The sequence below is a fragment of the Chelonoidis abingdonii genome, chromosome 24 (assembly GCF_003597395.2).
Source record: "Chelonoidis abingdonii isolate Lonesome George chromosome 24, CheloAbing_2.0, whole genome shotgun sequence".
In the NCBI taxonomy this organism is placed as follows: Eukaryota; Metazoa; Chordata; order Testudines; family Testudinidae; genus Chelonoidis; species Chelonoidis abingdonii.
The window spans coordinates 17,743,727-17,768,551 of record NC_133792.1 but is presented as its reverse complement, the minus strand read 5'-3'; the positions used below and the strand labels follow the sequence as shown (position 1 = coordinate 17,768,551).

General features: G+C 47.8%; 1 protein-coding gene across 1 annotated transcript in view; it reads left to right on the top strand.

Moving 5' to 3' along the window:
- The first annotated feature begins 293 nt into the window (after positions 1–293).
- The window catches only part of SARDH (sarcosine dehydrogenase), a 93,788-nt gene continuing 69,256 nt past the window's right edge, over positions 294–24,825 (top strand). The window contains exons 1-8 of the mRNA XM_032767634.1: positions 294–367; positions 2,923–3,250; positions 4,704–4,882; positions 7,130–7,309; positions 8,021–8,144; positions 8,470–8,570; positions 14,190–14,294; positions 16,027–16,156. Coding sequence (XP_032623525.1) covers positions 2,929–3,250; positions 4,704–4,882; positions 7,130–7,309; positions 8,021–8,144; positions 8,470–8,570; positions 14,190–14,294; positions 16,027–16,156 — 1,141 coding nt within the window. The 5' untranslated portion in view covers positions 294–367; positions 2,923–2,928. The remainder of the gene's footprint in view (positions 368–2,922; positions 3,251–4,703; positions 4,883–7,129; positions 7,310–8,020; positions 8,145–8,469; positions 8,571–14,189; positions 14,295–16,026; positions 16,157–24,825) is intronic.

The window sequence follows — 24,825 nt, the reverse complement described above, 5'->3', positions numbered from 1 at the left end:
TTTGTTTCGTACCCTGCCTTGGTCAGAAGGAAGAGAGATTGGGTAAACGAATAGGGCTTTTCCATCTCTAACGGCTCTGATCCTTGCAGCTTTCAGTCTCTGCTAATAAAGGACAGTGCACTATCCATCTTGTCTGGGTGACTAGGCCGGCTGAGTAGAGCTCTCTTATCAGGCAAGCCAGTGCACATGCTGCACTGTACTAATTCCCAGACTCTGGGAACAGTTGTAACTGGCCAGCAGCGGCAATGACTGAAGTCTGGCTGCGGTTCTCTCAAGTGCTAGTTACTGTTTCTGGGGCCGTGGCACACGTGTGACAGACAGCAGGAGAGTGTCGGAGGAAACAAGAACCTCGCAGCCATCTGAGCAGGTAAAGTGAACTGACCCCCTTTTGAGGGGAGTGCTTTGGGTGCAGTCAGCTCACGTTGCTGGCAGGGAAAGCTGAGCTTGTCTAAGCAGAGGGGAAATCTGAACAGAGGGGGCTGTGTCTGAGCAGCCAAAGGGTCCTTTACTGGCTCAGAGGGGAGATTGTGTCTTAAATGACAGGAATGCTTTCAGGCTGTAAAGTTCATGGTAAGACCAGATGTTGGTAAATCTTAGGAAATGTGGTTGCACAGGGAAGAATTTCTTGGAGCTTGGAGACACGAATATCAACCCTTCCCCTGCCCCTGTGGCAGAGTAATAGGAAAAATCAGCCTGAAAACCATTAGGGCTGGGGTCTGGCTTGTTCAGCGTAGAGTGGAGAGAAAAGGAGCGAGGATCTGCTGGCTGAAGTCTGAGGTCTCTGCTGCAGGGACTGTGACCCTAGATTCCCTGGCAAGGAATTCCTTAGCCCTGCTGACTCTGCAAGAGCCAGGAAGAAACATTTACCCAGAGCAAGACTTAAAGCAAGGGGAGGAGGGAGCTGCACGCTTCAGCTGTGTAAAAGAACACGCCCAAACCTGTATATAGGGCCAGAGCCTCATGCCAGCACCCAGCCTGAGCAGACTAACTGGACAGATGCATGCACGGGGGGCAGGAGAGAGGACTAGACGTTTCACCGAGCAGTGAATCCTGGGTCCGTCTCTACCACACAGCACCTATCCTTTATGACCATAGGGGCAGGGATTGCCATGTGTTGTATATAGGGGCAAATCCTGCCCCCCCTTCATTGTGTCCATAGGGCCCGGATTGCAACAACATGATTCTTATTAGCCCTGGGCGTAGGTCGGGGGGCCTCCCTCTGCTAAGTGCTGTGCAAACACATAACAAAGAGACTGTCCCCTGCCTTCAAGAGCTTACAATCTAAATGTGAAGTGCGCTTCCCCCTAGCCCACGTGCCCAGCACTTCTGAGTACTCTGAAGCATGCGTCTGCAGGCTTGCCAAGCCCAAGTGGTAAAAAACCAGGAGCCAGGCCTCCCAAATTATGAGTCTGCCTTAAAAATCACAAGATTTTAAAAATATAATAATTTATTGGCCTTTTGGTTTCTGAGCCTTTAGGGAGCACTCAGGTCATGTTTTCAAGCCCATGGCAAAGGCTAGAATTTTTTTTTTAAATGAAAGCTGGGATTCTCCTGAAATCACTTGCCTTCCAGGGGCTTGAAGAAAAGCACCATGAATTACAAGACTCTCAGTAAAATCACGAGGCTTACCAATACTGTATTTGCAAACCCTGTTGAGCTACTTGACAAACAGGCACCACTGTATTTGACCAGCAATGTCTTCAAGCTCATAAAAGCTAATGGGAGTTACTCTTGTGCATGCAAAATAGATCATTGGCTTTAGTAATTCTCAGTCGTTTAGGCCTGTACCACTAGCAAGCCTCTGTCAAACAAAAAGTTGATTCTTCAAGCTATTGCTTTAGTCTTTGCTTTGGACATGTAATAGAGTTGGCACCCACCTCTCGTGAGTGCCCCCTTCTGGTTGGATGTGTCTGCGTTCTTTAGTTCTGGTGACCCCTTTCAGTGGTTCTCAGGTGGGTATGTCAGTGAAATAGGGCTCTGGCCGAGTCACATGGTCTGCATGTTAACCAGCACAAACCCCTTCCGTAGTACACGGTCCACCAGAGCCTAGCTCAGTTACCCCTCTGGTGGTGGCTCTCTCTAGCTCTCCCTGGGCTTTGGTCTTTAAGTAGTCCAACCCTGGTATGGGGATGTATCCCCTGGGCTTCCTCCCTGGAGACACTATCTTCCTGCAGCCCTCCCCAGGCTCAGTCCCTACTCCTAACAACCAGCCAGGAGCTCCCTCAGTGCTCCCCTGGTCCCTGCTAGCAAACTGTCCATGGCCCTACTGCTCTTCCAGGCAGCCAGACCTGCAGTCATTTCTTTTCCTGCTCTAAGCAGCAACTGACTGCTGCTCTGCAGCTCATTTTATATGGCCCTTCTGGGTCCTGATTGGCTGCTTCCTCTGCAGCCGCTCTATCCTGCTTGTAGGCCCTCTCCACTGCTCTACACAGAGATTGGTGTGGCAGAACCCAGCAGGGGGCCTTTGGGACTAGTCCACTCCATCACAGGGAAGCAGCTGGTTTTTAGCAGGTCTGTATTTAACTGGAAGCTTTCCTTTGTTGCAAATGCATTTCAGTTTACAGCCACCTTCTGCAGCTTTTGCCTAAGGTCAGTAACTGTTCACCTGGTTTAAGAGAGACAAGGTGGGTGGCAGGTGGATGTTAGAGTTTTGAGGAGCTGGGGCCAGGGAGATGCCATGTGATTCTCTTTCCCGTCCCTCCCCCAGCACCCTATCTTTCTCCAAAACCCTTTGTGACCTGAAATTCCAGGCTGTGGCTGTATGGCAGGGACCGTTTTTTAAGTTTGTTCTGTGTTTGTACAGTGTCTAGCACAATGGGGTCCAGACCCACGATAATAATAACTCCAGTGTGGACTTTTGTATTGCTAGCGTGTGGCGAGATCTTTGTTCAGTCCATTGAAGGTTTGTCTTTGGAATTTCAGGTCATCATGTCCTACCTGAGCAACGTGGTCCGAAGAGCTGCCTCCCGCCAGATGCCAGCCTCTGGGAGAAACATCCGCCTCAGGTGCTTCAGCAGTGGGTTGGGCCAGACGACAGAGAAGAGCGTCCCTTACCACAAGACTCTGAAGGAAGAAAGCTCTCAAGGCAAAGGGCCAACCAAACCGCTCCCGAAATCAGCCAACGTCGTGGTGGTGGGTGGAGGCAGCTTGGGATGTCAGACCATCTATCACCTGGCTAGGATGGGGGTGAGCAACGTGGTCTTACTGGAAAGAGACCGCCTGACGTCGGGGACCACCTGGCACACGGCTGGTGAGCAGAACTCTGGGTGTGGAAGCATCTATAGCATTGCAAAGGCTTAACTTAGAGCTGTAGAGGGAGGCTTTTGGAGCCTGATCCTGCCGGGTGCTGAGCAGCCATCAGTTCACTGTGGCTGCTCAGCTCCATGTGGGAAGAGCTCCGCTGCTGTCCGGGTCAGGATGTTTGTGACTATCCCGATCTTGCTGCCTGGATGGGGATGAGCCCCCCTTGGAGACCTGGGAAAGGAATCGTTCCTTCAGCTCTCATCTAAGGGGTTATTGTGGTACTCTGGCCCTTTAAGAGCCCAGTCTCTCAGGCCTCGGCGAGCTACTCCTTGACCCTGTATAGGAGTCTTACCTGATAACATGGGCCTTCAGAAGTCTGGCCTTCTCCCCACCTTGTAGGGTAGAGGGGAAAGAAACCTCAGCAGTCTTACCCCCACACCCCATGGTGGGCCCCTGGGTCCTTCCTTGGGCAGACCCGTGCCAGACTACTGGGGAACCTCCTTCCAATAGTCCCCGGCCCCTCTGGCAGCCAACCCACTCTGCATAGGTGCTGGAACAAGGGGTGCTGCTGAACCCCCTGCCTTGAAGTGATTTCCATTCCATACAGTTCGGGTCAATCACAGAATCATAGAATATCAGGGTTGGAAGGGGCCTCAGGAGGTCATCTAGTCCAACCCCCTGCTCAAAGCAAGACCAACACCAACTAAATTATCCCAGCCAGGGCTTTGTCAAGCCTGATCTTAAAAACCTCTAAGGAAGGAGAGTCCACCACCTCTCTACGTAACTCATTCCAGTGCTAGGTAACCCATTCCAGTGCTGTCAGCACCCCCATTGTACAAATTGTTCCAGCCTCTGCCACTCTGCCTGACTTGGAGCTTTTTCTCCCAGCTGTTGCTGGTCAGCCACAGCGTCAGCTCCCCGCCAATCCTGACTTAGAGGGGCCACTGCTTACGGTGAGAGGCTGGTGCAGTTGCTGTCTCTCCATCAGTCTGGATTCTCTCCTGAGATGTCCGACAAAGGCAGCTACTGCTGTCCTGGGGTGGCATTTGCAGGGTGTGTGCTGTTTGTAAGAGGACACTGAGCTCATATCTTGGTGCTGATAATGCCTAGATTGTAGGCTTAGTGCCCGAATGGACCATCGTTTGTTACACCTGGCTGCTGAGTGGGTTGTCAGCAATAGGAGTTGAGCCCTCAACCTCTGGACCTAAAAGCGTGAGCCTCTTCTAAGTGGAGCTAAGAGATCTATAAGCGGTGGTAGCTGAAGACTTTTGTATGGTCTAGCTCCTAGAGAGAGCCAGCAGACCACATCGTGGGTTACATCTAGGCCAGGAATTCTGTTATTGCCAAAACACCTGTTGTGCAATTCTCACTGTTGACCTGTTTGTCTGCTTGGCTTGTAAGGTAGGGTTGGAATGGGGAGGTGATGGCAGAGTCTACTGGAAACTCTGTGGTTTTCCCAGGTCTGCTGTGGCAGCTGCGTCCCAGTGACGTGGAAGTGGAGCTGCTGGCTCATACTCGCAACGTGGTCAGCAAAGATCTGGAGGAGGAGACGGGTCTGCACACAGGCTGGATTCAGAACGGTGGGCTCTTCATCGCCTCCAACGAGCAACGGCTGGACGAGTACAAAAGACTCATGTCTGTAAGCAGGAATCTCCTCATCTCTTTCCTTCCTTCTACTTATTCACAGATCATTGGATCAGGGCTGATGCTAGACTAGGGGGTCCAGCTCCCGGAGGGTTTTGTGCTACCAACCATCACCATGGTCTCTGAACGCCTTCCATGCAAAAAGATTGGCGGTAGTGAAATCCCTAGTGGATTTCTTGGCGTCTCTGGCTCTTAGTGGGTTATCAAAATCTCTGCTTGGGGCAGTTATTTTTTCAGGATGTGGTGGCTGTAGGTGGTTGATGTGAACGTTATACTGGTTATGGGGGACAGACTCTGGAGTCTTCTAATCTCCTCTGGATGTTTGTCCAATAGCCTGATCCACTCTACTGAGAACGCCTCCTCCCTGGCTGTAGCATGCGTTGGTCTAGGCTAGCCAGGGCTTTGTGTTCTGCTATGTCCCGGAAGATCAGTTCATAGACTGAAGTAAAAAGAGCCACCTGCTTGAATGTCTGTGCAATATTTATGGAGAACATCCATGCCCCTTAGAAAACGGGTTAGTGTGAGGGAGGAGATGGATCCTGTCTGCAACTGATCCTGTCTTCTACCATATCGCAGGGAACCCGCTGCATCAATCTTCAACCCAGCTGCTTTGACTTGCAGCATCAAAACAGGACTGTCCTGTCCTTGGGCACCCATTTATCTTCTGCTGTGTGTAGACCCCTGTTCTCCCCACAGCACAGAGGGAGATTTTATCAATCAATCCTGATTGGGGTGATTGCTGTTTATTTAGACAGCTCATTTTTTCCACCCCGCTTGGAAAGTTAAATGTGGTCTCATTTATCATTCATGGAGCAGCCTTGATGGCAGGTTCTAAAACCCTGATCCAAAACCCAGGAGTGTCTCCACTGATTTCAACAGACTTTGGATGCCCATGTAGAGGAAAGATAATGCAGTGTCAGTAGCTGCCAGGGAGGAGGGAAGAGGGTATGGAGATCAAACTGGAAATATGCTTCCCAACCAGATACACAGATACACGCTAGCTCTGCTTGAGCTAGTGCGCTAAAAATAGCAGTGTAGTTGAGGGCAGCACAGGCAGCAGCTTGGACTAGCTGCCTGAGTATAAACCCACCAGACTCCAGGTACATACTGAGGCAGCTAGCCCAAGCTGCCACCGCCCATGCTACCTCTGCTACAATGCTCTTTTTCACATGCTGGCTTGAGCAAAGGGAGTGCAAGTCTGTCTACCTGAGCTGGGAAGCGTGTGCCCAGCTGCAGTGTAGACGTACCCAAATAGAGACCCACAGAGAGGAGGCTGGCCGTAGATCACCTTGTGATCCCTGGTGGCAGAGCCCACACAGACCTTATTGTTCCAAGTGATACAGCTGTGTGCTGAGATTCTAGCTGAGGGATTGCCCTGGCCAGTAAACCATGCACATTGGTGGCTACTGCAGTCTTTATGATGATGGCTTCTCGCTTAGTAGAGGGGTCCTTGAGATTCAGTTGAATCTGAACACTGGTCTCACCCACAACGTGAAAGGGACTCTCTATGCAGGATTAGCTGTGAAGTCTGGTTTCGCTGCTGATCATAATGCTGTCTCCTCCTCCCAAAGCAGCAGAGAGATGTACAGTCCTGGCCAGTCCTCCTGTCTTTTCCTGCTGGGGAGTACACACGTTAGCATTTGATTTCAAAGAGTCCCAACAAAGATGGGTTACATGACACTAGTTTCTTCTTTAACCCCTGAACTGCTGCACTTGTAGTGAAATACACGCTATGAAAATGGCCGTGTCCATCTTAATATTCTTTGATTCAATGGCCTAATGGACACTTAATGCTCAGGAGAGGTAGAGGGAGCGAAAGCAGAATCATTGGTTTTAAACCTCTCTCCACCATACCCAGCTTTGGGGACTAAGGTAAAAAGGTCCTTGGATCTGATGCATCCCTGATTTGGGCTTTGCAAAATGAAACCCATCCACTGCCCATCTCCATTAAGTACAGCATCTCATTTACAAGTGCACCACCTACTTGTATAGGAATAGGGTAATGTCCCTTTAAATAGTCTGAGCCCACTAAAGGTGCTCGCCATATGCTGTGTTTTGGGAATCCACCAGAAACCAGTTAGATTGTCAGTGTGTCTGTAGCTAGGCCTGGCGTGTTTGTGTTTAGTTATTTGGGACCCAGATGTGCCCTGTGGTTTCTTCACATTGTTGATTGTTGTGCAGAGATGCCACACCTCACTGTCTTGTCTGCATTAATGCACCTGTTCTCGTATTTTGTTTGTAGCTGGGTAAGGTCTATGGCATAGAATCCTACGTCCTGTCCCCTGCAGAAACCAAGGACCTGTACCCGCACATGAACGTGGATGATCTTTACGGCACACTTTACGTTCCCAAGGATGGCACAATGGATCCAGCTGGCACCTGTACAACCCTCAGCAGGGCAGCTACCGCCAGAGGCGCTTCGGTAATTGACTATTGCACATTTGGATGGGTGTCTGAGCCTTGTAGCTTTTCACAACTCACACATTCAGCCATACGTTCTCTCTCTCTACATTTTCCCCCTCACACCCTTGATCCTTTGCTTCCTGCTGTTCCCACCCTCCGCCATTCTCAAAGCCAGATCTCTGTTTCAGTGTTGCCTTGTTCTGCTTAATAGCACCCCCCTTTGGCAGATTGGGTGTGGTGCTGACTGACTTTGAAGGGAGTCCTGGCCATGCCTCATCAGAGATGGTGGTTTTGGCTTGGTGCCGTAAGAGATGGGGAAGTAAAGAGGAGGGAAAAGGATGTGTGACCAACAGGCCCTCTCAGAGGTCCAGAGAGGCCGGGCCACTTCCAGCTTTTGAGGGCCCTAGCTTGAAATGACTTTTTGTTTCAAAATTTCCTTGAATGTAATTTTTTTAATTAAAAAATGGTCAAAATGGAAACAAACTCTTTCATTCTAGCTGAAATGTACATTTTTTTTTCAGCTTTTTCGATTCGCTGAAAATTTTTGTTTCCAGCCGGAACTGAAACAATTTTTGTTTTGATTTTTTTCAAAATTGCCAATGAACTAACAATGCGTTATTCAGCCAGCTCGACTCAGGAGATCCGGGTTACTCATTTGGCATTATGAGTTGAATCCTTAACATTCAAACCCCAGGGGGCTGTCACTGTGCTTCTCTTTCGCTGTCCCCAGGTAATAGAGAATTGCCCAGTGACTGGTATTCAGGTCAAAGCCGATGACTTGGGTGTGCAAAGGGTCGCTGCGGTGGAAACAAACTATGGGACTATCCAGACTCCCTGTGTGGTGAACTGTGCAGGTAGGAAATCAAAGTAACGTAGCTACAGCCCTGCCACTCGGCATAATCTGATGGGGATACTAGTCCTTCCTGTCCCAGCAATTAGGAGACTTTGTCCTGTCTTTGAGTGAGGCATTCTGTGGTTCACCATGGCTGTGCTCAGGGCGGGGAAAGATGCCAAGCGAATGAAGCTTTTGATTGTGTTTAACATTGAGCCAAAGGGTCTTAACTCCCTGTTTCCACATGTCAGGGGGCAGCATTCTGGACTCTGAGCCTCTGATCTCTGGCGCAGCTCCTCATACACTCCAGTGGTCACTCACAGTGCGGTGGTTTGTTTTTACGACAGGAGTGTGGGCCCGAGCCCTAGGCCAGATGGCTGGTGTAAACGTGCCCCTAGTGGCTATGCAGCATGCATACGTGGTGACGGAGCGGATAGAGGGCATTCAGGTCAGTTCATTGCTCCTCTTCTCTAACTGGAGGTTTTGTCATCAGACAGACACGTGCTGGGGGCGCTTTCAGGAGGGGACTTGATTCAGAATTTGTGGGGAGGTCTCCTGGTTTTCACAACTGCTTCTATGATCTGGGACACTTTTTTCTCCATAACATCCAACCTCCTTTCCTTTCCTAGAGGTGGCTTTGTGTGTCCCATCTTCTCTAGGAGAAGCTTTTCTTGGTGAATACAGAGATGAAACATCTGTGAATAATCTTGCCACTGAAGCCTACTCTTGGGCTTAGCTAGCCACAGACATTCAGGTGGAGTGAGGTCCTACTCACAGGAATATCCCCCGAAAGCAGAAATGCTGTGAATCACTGGGTATGTCTGTATTGCAGTCTGAGGCGTGACTGCAGCTCAGGTAGACGCACCCATGTTCACGCTCCTAAACAGGGCAGAGTAGAGGTGACTGCAATGGCTTCAGCGCAGGATAGCAATGGGAGTATGTACTCGAGGTCTCCGGCATCCTTGTACAGCCCACAGTGGCAGATCTACGATGCTGTATTTTGCCACGCTCGTGTAGGTATGTCTCCCTGAGCTGCAGTCAGACACTGGATTGCAGGGCGCACACATTCAGTGTGTGCATCCAAGGCCTATTTCACCCATTGTTATTATTCAAACAGTAGCTTTGTTGAACAAATCTGCATGTTCACAGGTAATCTGTAGACAGAAAGGGGGACTCCTCTGGTTGATAAAGCTTAGACCAACCAATCAGAAGCGGAAACAATACCATGTGACTGTAGGTGACCAGACGCACAATGAAAATAGCAAATCTGAGTAGCAGATGCACAACACATGGCTGTCTAGTGCCAAATAGCACCAGGTTTACAAATAATCCATTGGTTAAAATGATCTTGCACTGGAAAGCACTGGTGACAAACTGGGGGAAACATGCAAAAACATCCCTGAAAACTGTTTTTGGAAAAATGTCCTAACCCACATTAGGTGACCAGAGAGCAAGTGTGAAAAATCAGGACAGGTGAAGGGGGGTAATAGGTGCCTATATAAGACAAAGCCCCGTGTATTGGAACTGTTTCTATAAAATCGGGATATCTGGTCACCTTAAGCCTGCTCTAGAGCTAAGCAGTGCTGGGATGCCGAAGTGTGTAATGACCAAGGTAATAAAAGGCTCGACCTTTTTGTGGGTAATCTGTGATTTGAAGGAGAAAAGGCTACATCTATTAGATAACTTACACAGTTTGATCAGCTCTGCTCTTGGGCCCTGCCCAGACCCGAAAATTCGATTGTATTCTCTCTGTTCTTGCACCATGCCCATCCCCATGGTATTGGACTGTTGGTAACTGACCTGGTGGGGCAGCACAGGCTAGTCCATTGCGGTTTTGCTCGACATCCCCACTTGCGCTGCTCAACACCACTGCTGTTGTGATGTCATCTGGGTACTTATCTCACTGCTCCTGGCTCAGCTTAATGAAGCCACGATACTGCTCCTCTGAGCCCTCTCCTTGCATGAAAGAGCATGTTGCCAGTTTCTACATTCCCTCACCCAACTGGTCAGGGCTGCAGGAGAAGAACCCTACTGTTCTTTGCGGCTGGAATTGTTCTATATCCCACTGTCCCATTTCAGCACATCTGCCCGTAGCATTTCAGAAACAAATGTCACCTTGGAAAAGTTTCATTCCTCAGCCTGCAGCTAGATGTCTCTCTTGGGCAGCACAAGCACAATGCAGCGAAGGGAGCATTTCAAAGGAAGAGCTTAGATGGAATCCCTGAATGTGAACTGGCTTCAAACGTAAGGACATGCAGGAGGTACCTCTCCATACCACATACATGCCTAGATGAAATGGGCCAGGCCTACCCCATGCAGCCCACCAATTTCACAAGAGCTGCACGAAGGGTTGTTTAGGACAGAATTTGCCCCAAAGTGTGAAAGGAGAGAGTCATTCTCCCTCTGTCTTCTGTGGAATTTAAGCATATGCCTAAGTGCTAGGCTGAACAGGGGTTGGTTTAGACACGTGCTTAAAACCAAGCATGTTTTTAAATGCTTTGCTGAATTGGGGCCTAAATGCTGCTGCATCATTCACATATTTGTAATGTTAAGAATACCATGCTTTCATCAAGAGTTCTGCGCCAGAAGATCTCAAAGCACTTGATAGAGGACATCACTCTCCTGATGAAGGGGGAACTGAGGCACAGACAGTTGACGTGACTTGCCCAGGGTCATCCAGCAGGCCACTGGCAAAGCCAGGAATAGCACCCAGTTCTGAGTCCCAATCCTGCCTGTGCACTATGCTAGACTGCCTCTTCTTGCACGCTGGGGGCACCTATGCACTGGGAAGATACAAATAATTAATACTGTAATCTTAAGTATTTTATTAAATGACTATCATTCTATTTAATATTTATGAATATTTTAACACAAGGGCCCCATTTCTGCTGTTTCCCCACCTTTCATAGCGGAATTACCCTCGGGGCTTTGGTGTTTTGTGTTTGATAAAGGAGTCCAGATATCCCTGGGTAACTGTGGTTCATCTTAGCAAACAGCCTTTATGGAAAAGTCCTGCAGCCTTGACAAGGAAATGATACAGTTTTCTAAATATTTTGAACCATTCTGCAAAATTTCAGAGACATTTCTACGCTTTGGAATTCTATAAGGGAGTTTGTGAAACCATATAAAAGGAGGTGATATTAATTTATGGTCTGTAGATTTTTTTTAAGAGTAATTTTGTATTACATTTTCTGTACAGCCCATCTGTTTTTCCCCTGCATCTTGATTCTTTGACAGTTGATTTTGAAAAGTGCCATTTAACTATATAATTTTTTATATTGCAGTAGCATCTACCAGCCTGACCCCAAACTGGGTCCCCGCTATGCAAGGCACTGCACAGATACATAGTAAGAGACAATCCTTACCCTGAAGAGTTTAGGACTTAAATAGACAGGAGTAGAAGAGGAAAAACCTCAAGTGACTTGCCCAAGGTTGTATAATGAGTCAGTGACAGAGCAGAGAATAGAACTAGGTCTCTTGACTGCTAGGCTAGAGACCTATCCACTAACCACAGTGCCTCTTACTGAAATGTTGACTATTATTAATTTATCAGTGGAAAATACAGTAAGACCCTACAATTCCATTTGTGTAACTTACATATTTTCATGCTATGTTGTTAAAGAAAGTCAGTGTTATTCTTTAACTATGTAGTAGTGTCTTGGCTGTTGTACTGTTTCATCTTGTTGCGTAGGTGGGGTGAGAGAGAAATCATTTTTCCTTTTAACGTGGATCAAAACACACCGGCCTGACAGTCTGCCAGTTCTCCTCCTACGAATGTCTGCAGCAGCTCTGCTGCAGCCTATTGATTTCGTGCCTTATTGTCTGAATGGTGCCCCAAGAGGATTGGCACCCCATTGCACTTGGCCTTATACAAACACATCAAGTAACTCAGCGTGACCTAAGGGATAGTGCCCTGGACTGGGACTCAGTAGGCTTGTGTTCTGTTCCGGATTCTGCCACTAGCCTGACAGGTTACCTTGGGCAAGTCTCTGTGCCTCAGTTTCCCCAACTATAAAATGGGGATAATGATACTATGACTTCCATTGCAAAGTACTCTGAGATTTACTGAGGACAAGAGCTAGGCATTATTGCTATCTTCAAATGAATATACAAGTGCAATCTTGTCTACTTCCATAGTCACTCAGTTGTGGTTTTGTGGAGGAAGGCTGGATTTGGGGTTGGTTTTTAGAGATGGATCTTGTTTCGATCAAGACAGAAATCAACTTGCATTTCAGCGCCATGTAGCTCATGCTCTTGATCTGGGGCTGGGATGCACAGCAGATCTGTTTAGTGAATTAGTCTCAGCCCGTGTAATCATATCAGCATCTCCAGTTCTTCTACAGCTGCTTAGCCCCCTTTGCCTGTGGGCAGCGTACGCGGAGAGAATGTCTCAGTGCATTGCTCGTATCATGTCTGCCGCTAATCTTGTTTTGCTGGTGTCTGAGCAGTGCTGTCAAGTAGGGCTCTTATTCTTTGAGGCACAGTAGAGCCACTTTTAGTCTGTGCAAAGCAGGCAGCTTAGAAAGGGCCCAGAGCTGACACTAATTGGCTGTGACCTGCCGCAGCCAGGTCTTTTTTTCACTGTTTGTTTGCAGAGTCAGTGTGGTCCTTTGTTTTTAAAAGGCTTTAAAACAAATCGGTCTCTCCTACCCAGCCCTTGTGAGCCTCAATACAGCCCTAGCCACATCTGGATCCAAGCTTTCTTAGAGCTGGAGGGAGTTAAGATTCACCTCTGTCCCCCAATGACAAATCACTGCGTGCACGGCTAGTAGCTGTCATGGGCAACCCTACAATAACAAGCCAGCGGGTGCCGCACCTGTGGTTGTGAGTGACCCTACAATAACACACCAGCGTGCACATCTCTGCAGTGTGCACAGCACCCGCACCATCAACAACCCTCCGGTAACTCCAGTGCTCAAATGCAACCCTACAACAGCAAACCAATGTGTGCAGGTGGTGGAGGTCAGGAGGGGCAAATTGCAGTAAGGAGACGGGATTGTAAACAGCGAAGGAAATTGTTCCTGTAAAAAACATGCCAAATGGCTGGAGCGAAGCTTTGAACACAGTGCTGTGCAATGCCAGCTTGACGTGCTGTCCTGCTGGTGGTTCTGCCATTAGATGAGGGCTGCTGTTGAACTGGAGTTTGGGATGATGCTGTGGGCAGCAGAGCTGCTCTGCGGTGCTCCCTTCAGGGCCATGCTTGGTACTGCAGCCGTTCCCTGCCTTAGTTTGGCCAGCTGCTTGGGGCAGGGTGGCCCATGGCATAAGGTTGGTATCGGTCTCTCACCAGAACAGCCACTCAGGAGCCATCTAGTTGTAGCACTTAGGCCCAGGTCCAGGCCTTGCCCTGCGTTGGCCCCTAGGAGCTGCTCCTCCGTCCAGCCCAGCTCTGCCCCTGAGCCAAAGCAGGGAAGCTTTATTAACTGCCCTGCTGGGTTTTAATGGGTCAGTGGTTCCTCCTGGCTCGTCTTAGGCCTCTGGAGAACTGTCTCATTGGTCACCTGGTCTGAGTGGATTTTCCTTGGGCAGGGAGCGTCAGGGCGCTGTTGCCACCAGCAGGGGTCAGAGGAAGCCGGATAAACCCCACCCAAGGCAATAGAATAGTGAGCAGGCAGGAGGGCTAGGAATAATGTAGGATTTCCAGGAGTAGGGAACCAGAAGTGGGGCAGGTAGCGAACCACCAGGACTGGCTTCTTCCTTCCTCCACTAGGCCTGAGCTCTGAGTCCTGACCGCTGGCAAGTCTTGCAGTGGGACACGCAGGGAGGAGTGGGGTGCACTCTGCCTTGGAGTGAGGCATTTCTAAGGGATTTCTGTGCTGGGGGAAATGCAGAGGAGCTGCTAGTGATTCTAGCAGGCTTGGACTCTCCTGGAGTGGAAGGATTTGGAGAATAAACAGCCCTGGTAACCTGCATCCTTATGTTATGATGACACTCCACAGTGGCCATCTAGCAGGGCAGCTGCGGGGAAGAAGAGGGCCATTCAGTTTTGGGTGCAGTGTTGGAACAAGGGCAGAAGCTTTACCCCACCTGCCCTGCTTTGATGATATTCCTTTCTACCTCTGTTTAGAATATGCCGAACGTTCGCGATCACGACGCCTCAGTGTATCTCCGTCTCCAAGGCGATGCCCTGTCCGTGGGCGGATATGAGTCAAATCCAATATTCTGGGAGGAGGTGAGTGGTGCTGAGAGGTTTTCATAGGAAATAAAGCATGTTACCAGGAAAGCCGTTTTGACAAAGTAGTCGCTGAAATGAACTCCTTAGCTCTCTTGTTTATGTGCCAGAATGCATGAAATGAAGACCCTTATCATTAAGACAGAGCTGGGTTCAGCAGGCTCAGAAGGAGAGGGGATTTGACAGCTTCTGTTGTTTGGATCTGGCTTAGCTCTAGATCAGAACCAAACCTGCTTGAAGAAATGTATGCCTCATGAGCAAGAATGGGAGAGGAAGGACAGTCTAGGGGTTGTGGCACTAGCCTGGGACTTGGGAGATCACGGTTCAATTCCCTGCTTTGCTATAGGTTCTTGTCTCTGACGTTGGCCAAGCCACATGAGGCATGTCTTCACTTCAGTTTATTAGCTTGGGCCTCAGGTGTGGCCTCTAAAACTGTTCTCAAAATATAAAAATGCCCCATGTCATCCTGCCTTCTCTCCACAGAGTGGCATGTTTGAGAATGAGATCACCATATCATTGTTGTTTATTTCACAGTAGCAGCCAGGCCCTAGCTAAGCTCAGGGCCCCATTGTGCTGTTCACCAATAGTATGGGATAGTGCCTGCTTGAAGAGCTCATGTGCCAAGTAGACCTGGCAAAGGTTGAGTAACAGAAAGTACTATTATGCCAGCTTTGCAGAGTGGAATTAGAGGCTCAAAGAAATTAAGTGACTTGCCCAGAGTCACATAGGAAGAGACAGGAATAGCTCAGTGATTTGAGCATTGGCTTGCTAAAGCCAGGGTTATGAGTTCAATGCTTGAGGGGCCTATTTAGGGATCTGGGGTAAAAATCTGTCTGGGGACTGGTCCTGCTTTGAGTAGGGTGTTGGACTAGATGACCTCCTGAGGTCCCTTCCAATTCTCTGATTCTATGTTGGAATCTATGAAGAAATTGAACCTAGAGTTCCTGAGTCCTGCCACCCTTTCTCCTACAACAAATGGTGCCAAGTGAGTTCTTTACTGGCAGTCGTGACTGGAAATTGACTGTTCAGCTATGACATAGTCCTGTAACATGAGTCTTGGTTAGATTTCACTCCCTCTCTGCAATGGGAGGAAGGCTTCCAAACGAACGAATGAAAATCTTTCCAGGATTAATGTTGAAGGTGATAGTAAATGACTGTAGCTTGTGATGAACTTTTTCTTCAACCTTCCCAGCCCTCTTTTCCTGTCCTATATCCTGCCGATGGGGTGTTCCATTTTCACAGTAACTGACTGGGGAGTTTAATGTGTCAGTTACTATAGGAGTTAATGGGCTTGTCTTTCAAGGAAACATGAGGTATTCTTTCTTGTGTCTTACCCTAAGACAAAGTGGACAGTGATCTTGAATGAGCCCATACGCAAGTGGTTCTAGCAAGGCATCACAGTTCCTCTCCTTGGCTGGCCAGCTTAGCAGATAACATCCTATGAAACCAAAGTTTCCAAAGCAGCTTCTAATTTTGGGTGCACTGGTTTTCAGGGAGCCTTAATCAATGTCAAAACTCCCATTGACTTCAGCAGGGCCCGGAGTTCACCCCCTGGGGCTGTTTTCCAGAAGCGCTGAGCCCCCTCAGTTCCTATTAATTTCAGTGGGCAATGAAGATACTCAGCACCTTACAGGAAGCAGCTGCTAAGCAGCTGTCAGAATGGGGTGTTTGTATAAAATAAACCTTTTCTCTCACTTAACTTCTGTGTACCTCGGCTTCTGTTTCCCCTCAGGTATCTGAGAAATTTGCCTTTGGCCTCTTTGATCTGGACTGGGATGTGTTCATGCAGCATATTGAAGGTGCAATAAACAGAGTCCCGGTGCTAGAGAAAACTGGAATTAAATCCACTGTCTGTGGTCCAGGTAATATTTTGACAATGCATTCCACATGCCATAAATGCAGCTTTGTTCCTTGATGAGTCTGTACTGATTTTTTTTTCTATGTATTCTCCTAGTTTGGAGCTAGCAATGATTATATTTATATTCAGGGTTTGTATGAATCAGTCTGTCTTGCTTTCTCCTACCCACCCACGCAAGGAGACAAATTGGGAATGGATGAAATGTCTGTCTTCCTTGTTTTTTCCTTAAAGACACATGCGCGCACTCACAAAAAAGATGGAACAAGGACCTGGTCCAACCCCCATGGAAATCAACAGAAAGGCTCCCGTTGACTTCAGTAGGCTTTGGATCAGACCCTGTATATAAGCAGAAAGCCCGAAAACATGCTGAGATAAGGGTGGGAAATGGCTCTACAGATCACTGCTTGCCATGATCATCCAGTGCATTGATCAAATCTTTTTTCCCCCAAAGCCAGTTCCCCTGTGTACTGCTGCAGTTACCCCATTTTTCTCAAGCAGTGGGGTTCTAGATTGCCAGGGATGGAATGGAAACCTTTCCTTCAATGTGCTCAAAGGCAGGCGAGAATTTGGCACATCCTTGGAGCTGCTCAGCTTCAAACTGCTGGTGGGAGCACTAATTAGAGCTAATATCAACTTGATTGACCTGCCTTGGCACTAAAAGCTGGAGCAAAGCTGAGCTCGCTCTGTCCTGGCATGATGGATATTGTACTTCTTGCACATGTCTGATCTGGAAAGCTCACAGATCTGCTTGTAATGATTTGGGGGATGTAAGTCTCCAAGGTGGGTGGAGCAACGGGACAGGGGAGCCCCAGAATTTCAATGTTGTCTTGGTTTGGCCATCCACTCAGCATCTCTGTCCAAGGGCCCCTAGGACGTCACAGCTGTCCCGTGCCCTCAAGGTTCTTTTTGCAGATTCTGTCCTCCTTGCTGAGGAGGTTTTGTTAGGCTGCACACGCAGCATCTCAGGCTGCTTGAATTTCTCAGAAGCCCTGTGACAGGTATAGCATTTCTAAACTCCACACCAGTCCCACTGAGTCTTCTGGAGATACAAATGCAGTGGAGTGGGGAAGTGCTAAGCATGACCTGTGACGCAGAACTGGCAAATACACGTGAACGCCAACGGAACCTCTGTCTGGAAGCTCTTGTTTGCACCCACTTGTTCTTTGAAGGAAATAAGCCCGTTGGAATACAGGATTGGATGCAATGATATCCTATTCCTGAAGGTGGCGGCAGAAGTCTTGTATAGGGAGAAAAATAGCCCAGGAGTTTTGTTATACTTCAGTGGGTTTTTTCCTGCCTCATTCTCTAGGAAACACTGATCAGTGGTTTTGATGCTAAAAGTCTGCAGCCAAATGAATCCCAGAGAAAGTAGGTACGGCCAGGCAGTAATGTCACCCACGTTTACCGCTAATTTTGATGTGACTGGATTTGAAGGCCAGATTTTCAGATATTGGCCTCTGCTTTTTGCACATGTGAAGTTATTTTGCAAGAAGTCCAGGTCTCTGATTAGTGGGCACAAACCAGGAAAAGGGTCGTCTAGGACACAGATCCTGCGAGGTGGCGAGCTGCTTTGACTCCCTTTGCACATCACCTTGCATGACCTTTCCACATTACAGCTGCAAAAGTGGGACCTATTTATGCTTTCAAATCTAGGGGTGTGAGAAAGATGGGGAGGGGAATTGGGGTGCTTTACCTGGAAGCACGGTAACCATTGCCAGGGAGTATTGAGCTATTTTAATTCCAGGGCCAATAGAAGAATGTTCCCCAAGATGGAACGTTCCATGTGTTTCGGAACAATGCCTGAGGCAGTGTACCTCCAGGCTCAGACAGATCCAGCCTCCCAGCTGTTTTCAATCAGTGTCGGGGAACGCTTTGCCACACTGAGATTAAGGATACCCTGATACAACACTAGTTGGCAATACAGATTCCCAATTGGGAGTCGTCAGCAGAGAGGATAAAGGAAAAATCCCAGGTCCTGGGACCTGGGATACAAGAGTAAAGGGATAAAAGAGACTCCAGAACCTCAGTAAGGAAAATAAGAATGCAAGGAGGAAACCGCTAAACATTTAGGGTACATCTACACGAAGAGCTAGAGTTGAGATTCCCCTGCCATGTACACGTGTTCATGCTAAAGCCCTTTGAGCTGGGGTGAGTATGACTAGCTGTGTAGCCACGGTAACAGAGGCACAACTGAGCTGTGCTGGCTACAAATCTTCCTGAATCCGGTGAGTCTATACGTGGCATGGCTGAGCCGTACCTCCACTGCCGCTACCCATGCTACTGTGGCTACACTGCTGTTTACACTCGCGCTATCTCAATGAGAGCTACCACGAAAGTGTGCACACGAGCGGTGGAACCACGCCCCGGGCTCATAGTGTAGACACAGCCACACACACATCTTTTTCCTTGCTGCTCGTTTCACGGCTCTGCATTGCACAGGGATAGTTTCCTGCATGGGTGTGCCAGCAGGGGTCTCTTAATGCTCTAGGGCCTAGAGAAAATGATCATGAAACTTAGGGCCAGGTTTTTCAAAGGCACCTAAAGATGGAGATAGGAAATCAATGGAGTTGGGCACATAGGTGCTTTTGAAAATCCTACTAGGCACCTGTCTACCTCTTTAGGTTCCTAAATGCCTTTGGAAATCAGCCGCCTAAGTGCTTTTCATTTCTAGATCGCAAAGCAGTGTTATCCTCTCAATTTTTAGAGATGGGGAAACTGAGGCACAGAGGTGTGGTGTCTTGCCAAGGGTCCCACAGCAAGTCGGTGGCAGAGTCATGGGGTAGCGCAGCGCTTTCCCAACATTTAGCCCAAACTCCTTGCACTAGACTACAGCGGCTCCTATAGATTGAGGGGTTTGGATTGAAGGTTTCTGCTCTCTGGGCATCATTGTATCCATGGGAATGAGCTGGCAATACTAAATATTCAGCAGGGACTGTGATGGCTGGAAATCAGACCCCTCGTGTTTACCTTGAAGAAAATGGGCGTTGAGATGTGTATGGGACCAATAGCCCAGTGTCCAAACGCATGTGTCTAGAGGTCCAAATAATGTATCTAGGCTCGTGGCCAGACCAGGACGAACTTCCCAAAGTCAGGAGTTTTAAATGAAGGCTTTAGAAAAGGCTTTGCACAACCAAGGTTTGGAGACCTGTACAGAGAGCACACTTTCTGATGGCATCCTCTCTCTCCCCAAAGATTCAGCCAGCTGTGACTTTTCAGAACACTTTGACAGTGTCCTAAGGGGGTGACTTAATTCAGTGCAGCTGGGCAAGCCCATCTTCCCTGGTCATCCCTGCAGCATGCATCTTTGGTCTGTCTTCTAGTTAGCAAGAGAGCTAGCCATCTTCCTGCCCCCAAGCCCTGGATGAAGACCTATATACCCGTGCCCTACTCTTCACCATATATCAGACTCTTAGGTGGCTTTTCACCTCTGCTCTCCTTGGTTCAAATCTAACCTTGGTCCAGGTTTAAATTAAAATGAATTTGCTCTTGGTCCAGTTCATAGCAGATCTGTTCTTATCAGGAGATTGCTCTGCCTTGGGAACATGACGATGAGGGGCTGATCAGTTTCTTCAGAATTTGAGCTTTTATTTTTGAAAAAAAGAAGTTTAAAGCTCTTGTGGCTGCAAACTTTTTTAGGTGCCAGGGTATGGGAACCAGATGAAGCACTATCCTTTTTATGGTGCAGACACCCTGAAACAATAGCCCTAAGAGGCATTATAGCTATCTGATGTTCACTCTGAAACCTAGCGACAACACTTTAAAATGTCAACGCCGATGGCTATTTTATTGCAGATCTTTTTGGTGGAAATATCCATATGGCATGCTTAGGCAGCATGACTAGATTCTTTAGACATTAGGGATGGAAAAGATCTACCAAATTTATCAATCCAGCACCACTGGCAGTTCTAGGACTGGCGTCTGCATGGCTTATATAAAAGGGTATTGAGTCTGAAATGAGATACAGTGCAGTGCTTATAGGAGTCTGAGGAATAGCTTATGAGGTTCCATTTCAAGACTGCTTTGCATTACTGGAGAAGCCTGCACCATAAAGACCTGCTCTCATTTCACTGAAGTATTTAAAAGGAAAAACCCTCCAGCCCCACAGGGACAGAGCTGCACAGTTGCTTGAAGGGAAAGTAGGACACACCTCTTGCTCTTAACCAGATAAAACATGACATTTACAAGGTAGATGCCTTGACCCTGGGAAGTGCAGCTCTGATTAAATCAGGGTGTAAGTACAGCTCTCAGTCTCCTCTGAGAAGCCAGGTCTCCAGCAGGAAGCCAACTTTTTTTTATATACAGTATTTGTAGCACAATAAATGTGATTTCTAAAGGCTCAGTGATCCTTTCCCCCCCACCCCTTGCACTCTGGATTTAAACGTGCATGTATTCTATCTGTGAAAGCCAAGTCACGATGGGTTTGGAACGCACAAACAAATGGCAAAAGCATGTTGTTTGCGCTGCGCAGTAAATCTTTTATAAAAGAAATGTTTGTCCCCTTTATAGTTTTGCAACCCAACTTGCTTCCTGGGGGCGGGGGACAAATCCCCATTAATGGCAAAAATAGAGTTCAAGGACATAACAAGCCAGTTTGCAAAAGGTGGCGTGGGATTTACAGGACGGGCTGGGATCTGGTTTCAGTGGTAGAGCGCTGTCCAAATGTTGATAGAACAGAGAGCACAAGCATAGTCCAGTTAACCGGACTTCTGTATTCCAGAAACTTTTTATCAACTACAAGGAGCATCCTCCACATAGGAACGGTTCCGTGTCATCCAGGGCCTCATCCTTGTCCTGCCGATCACTGTGGATAGCTGGAACTTACTAGTAGTCGTGAGGATAAAATTCAGATTCTCTTTATTCGAACCGGGAGCACTGGCTGCTGGGAGTCTGAAAGGACAGGAAACAGGAAGCAGGGGGGAGGAGTGGAGGAGGCTGAGTGAGGGTTACAGAGTGTCCAGCAGCCACTTGGTAATGGGGTTTCCACTGTAAAAATAAAGTCCTGTTGAAGCTTGTTAGTACTTTGCCTGCTTGATACAACACTGTAGTAACCTCAGCTCCAGCTAGAGTGGTGGGAAACCAGTTTCTCGGTCCCATTACAAGAGCATCTAAACACCACATAACTTGGGCAATAACTGCCTGCCTTTATCTCCTGGGTATCAGCACCAAGTTCATCCAACAAAGACCACAATGGTTTAAAAGCAGACAACTTGCTTTTACCTGTCCTGCTTCCTGCTTCCTGCTTCCATCAAACATTCATCTCCTATTTATTTTTTTCTCCCGGTTGCCTCTCCACAGCTTGGTTAGGCTTTTGGTGCAGGAGGCATAGAGTGTCCTGAATATTTACGCAGATGATCTGATAAATTCCCTCTGCAGTGCAATGTGTTAGGTTACCAAGCCACATTTGTCTTTCCACTCCACCAATGGATGATTATATCCCATATTGTACACAGGGTTACTGCAGACCTCGTGTACCAAACAAGACCATTCCTTTACAGGCATCCTGTGTTTTGGAGAGTAGGGGCTTTGAGTTCATATTTCTTATCAGTTATTTTTATTGCGGTTGAGCAGAACCAAGAACAAGACAGACAAATCTAGGGATGAACGTCTAAGACTCAATTTGCTTGTAAGGGATTTACCAATATGATTGTTCTTTATAAATATATCAGAGGGATAAATATTAGGGAGGGAGAGGAATTATTTAAGCTTAGTACCAGTGTGGACACAAGAACAAATGGATATAAACTGGACACTAGGAAGTTTAGACTTGAAACTAGAACGAAGGTTTCTAAATTAGAGGAGTGAAGGTTTGGAAACAGCTTCTTGTCATGCAGACAGCAAGCAGCAAAAGACCAGAAGCCTGAAGCACAGACAAAGGGATGTTTACTGGGGTTAGTTTCCAAGCAAGCAGAGTCAGAAGCCCTTCACACCAGTCAGGCTGATCTCTATACACTGACAGAGTCTGTTCCCCAGTGTCCCCTCCCCAGCTCTGACACCACAGAGCCTTTACCCCACATCCTTACAGACAATTCTTTCCTGGATGCTGGCTGATGAGTCTTGCCCACGTGCTCAGGGTTTAACTGATCGCCATATTTGGGGTCGGGAAGGAATTTTCCTCCAGGGTAGATTGGCATAGGCCCTGGAGGTTTTTCGCCTTCCTCTGCAGCATGGGGCACGGGTCACTTGCTGGAGGATTCTCTGCAGCTTGAGGTCTTCAAACTACAATTTGAGGACATCAGTAACTCAGACATAGGCTATGGGTTTGCTACAGGAGTGGATGGGTGAGATTGTGTGGCCTGCATTGTGCAGAAGGTCAGACTAGATGATCATAATGGTCCCTTCTGACCTTAAAGTCTATGAGTCTTTAATAATGGAATCTTTGCACATCATGGCTAATCCTTTAGCTCACCCTGTAGAGCATCTGCTTGGCAAGCCATGGGCCTGGTTCTAATTCCACCTTCAGATTTGTCCCCATTAATCCCCTGATTTATAATCTGGCCTGTTTGCTCAGTGAAATGTAGGTGTCTGGCGACCTGCCCTGTTGAAGACGAAAACTTTGTTCTAAATGGTTGTGTAGAAATTAGAGGTGAGTTGGAGCCACAAAATCCAGGTCCAGATCTGGATTCAAAACCACCCCCAGAGCTCAGGGGCGGCCAAATACTATTTCAGGCTTGGCTTGAGCAGAAGTAGAAAAAACAAGAGGAAGGGAAGATTCAGCGTGAATATCTCAGTCTGCAGTCATTCCTCCTTTAGCTGTGGTCTCATCAGATCTCCAGGCTAGGCACAAGTCAGTACTGGATCAGAGCTGCTTATTGAGAAGAAATCAGCTTTGAAACAACACCCTCAATCTCTTGTTAGGAGGCAAAACAAAGAACCTGACCATACTGATCCTGTAGTGTCATGGAGGCACGACTACCTCCTAGCTGGGAAGGCCACATTTTGCCTGCTATGTTTTACAGTTGGCTGCAGTATTCCTGGGCTTTCCCAGTCTCAAACTGTTGAGTGCAGTTGCCGTGCAACACTGAACGGCTGACATGTCTTGCTCCAGAGATGGCTCGATTTTGGTTTTGGAGATAGCGAATTCTGCTTGCAGGCTGGGGTTTGCATCGCCTGTGAGAGCTGGGGCCCAAATCCTATTGCAGTTAAACAGGAGCTGCATGCCTAAGCCCCTTCAAATCCTCAGTTCTGGGATCCTTCCAAATAAAAGGCCCTGTCTGCTTATGCTAAGATACACATCAGACTGTGTGCTCTTTGAGGCACAGGCTATCTCTGTGTGGGTTTGTACGGGGACTCTAGACACCGACACACTAATAATGAGAATACCATATCATTTATTACTATTTATGTATCTGTATTGTGTAGTGTCTAGGAGCCACAGTCCTGGACCAGGACCCCCTTGTGATAGCTGCTGTACAGACATAGAACAAAGAGATGGTCCCTGCCCTGAAGAGCCTATTCATTGTTTCTTCCCAAATCCCTTCTGCTTTCTCTTGAGTGCGAGAGAGAAGAACTTCAACCAGCTGGAAATTGTGGACCAAAAAAGGCCCAAGGGATCATAAAAATGGGATCGGACGCCCCAATGGATGGACAAATGGAGTCCGAAAACTGTCAGACAGAGGTTTGAAGAAACCCATGGAGGTTTTTTTTCCTCACCCAATGTAGTGCATGTTTTTTTTAAGAGTTCTGATTGACAGCCCTATCTGGAGTGGGACTTGGCAGAATGAGACATCGTTAACACAGGAGCCCTGGGCATCTGTTCAGCTGAAATCCATTACGTTAATGAAGAAGTATTTATCTGAAATTCATGAAGCATACCAAGAGAAACAGATTAGGATAAAAAGAAAATAACAATAACATTAACCTGCCCCAGCCCTCGAAAAGATGACTAATGGAGCAACACAGCTCTCTTGCATTGGGTGGGATTTAGCCAGAGAACAACGACTGTTTAAAATAATAATTTAGGAGGAATTAATAATTCCTGGAGCATTTGCTGATTTAGTTAGATAAGAGGATTCATCTCACTTCACAAAGGGCCCTTTTATGTTCACAGATTCCTGTTCAGGGTGTTCCACTCCCATGCAGCCAACGGCCTTGCTTTCAAAAGCCCCATGCCAGGAACGTGCTGTGAAAGAGGAATTGTTCAGGAAAGCATCAAGGAGATTGGGGAGGGGAGATTAACCAGGATCGATGGGATACGGTAAAGAAAGGGAACAATGAAGTCTAACTATCAGGGAAACTCTGCAGAGGCTGAACCTTTTGCAACTGGGCAATAGTGGGTCTCCCACTGAGACAACACAACCTCAGTCACTTTGGATGTGAACTAGGCTGGTCAAGCTACTAGGAAAACATCCAGGAAGGAAGAGTCCTCCATTGGCTGTGGCATGGATTGAACCTGTGGCCTGATCTAATCCGTAGACCAATGGTCAAAATGGTCTTCTCCATCTCTGCCTTCTGAGATTGCCTCTGCACCGCCGACTCTTTGGAGAAGCTTGCCAAGGTTCTACTGAAGGTTCTGGTAGAAAGGTGAACTGGAAGGATTTCTGGGCGAAGCTGGGGGCTTAGCACCTCCCCCAGAGACAAAATGTACTAGGTAGCCTTCGAGTAAGGAAATCTCCCACCAAACTCTAGCATGGCTGAGGCGGAGGTTTGGCTTTAGTGCAAAACAGGCCTTTTACT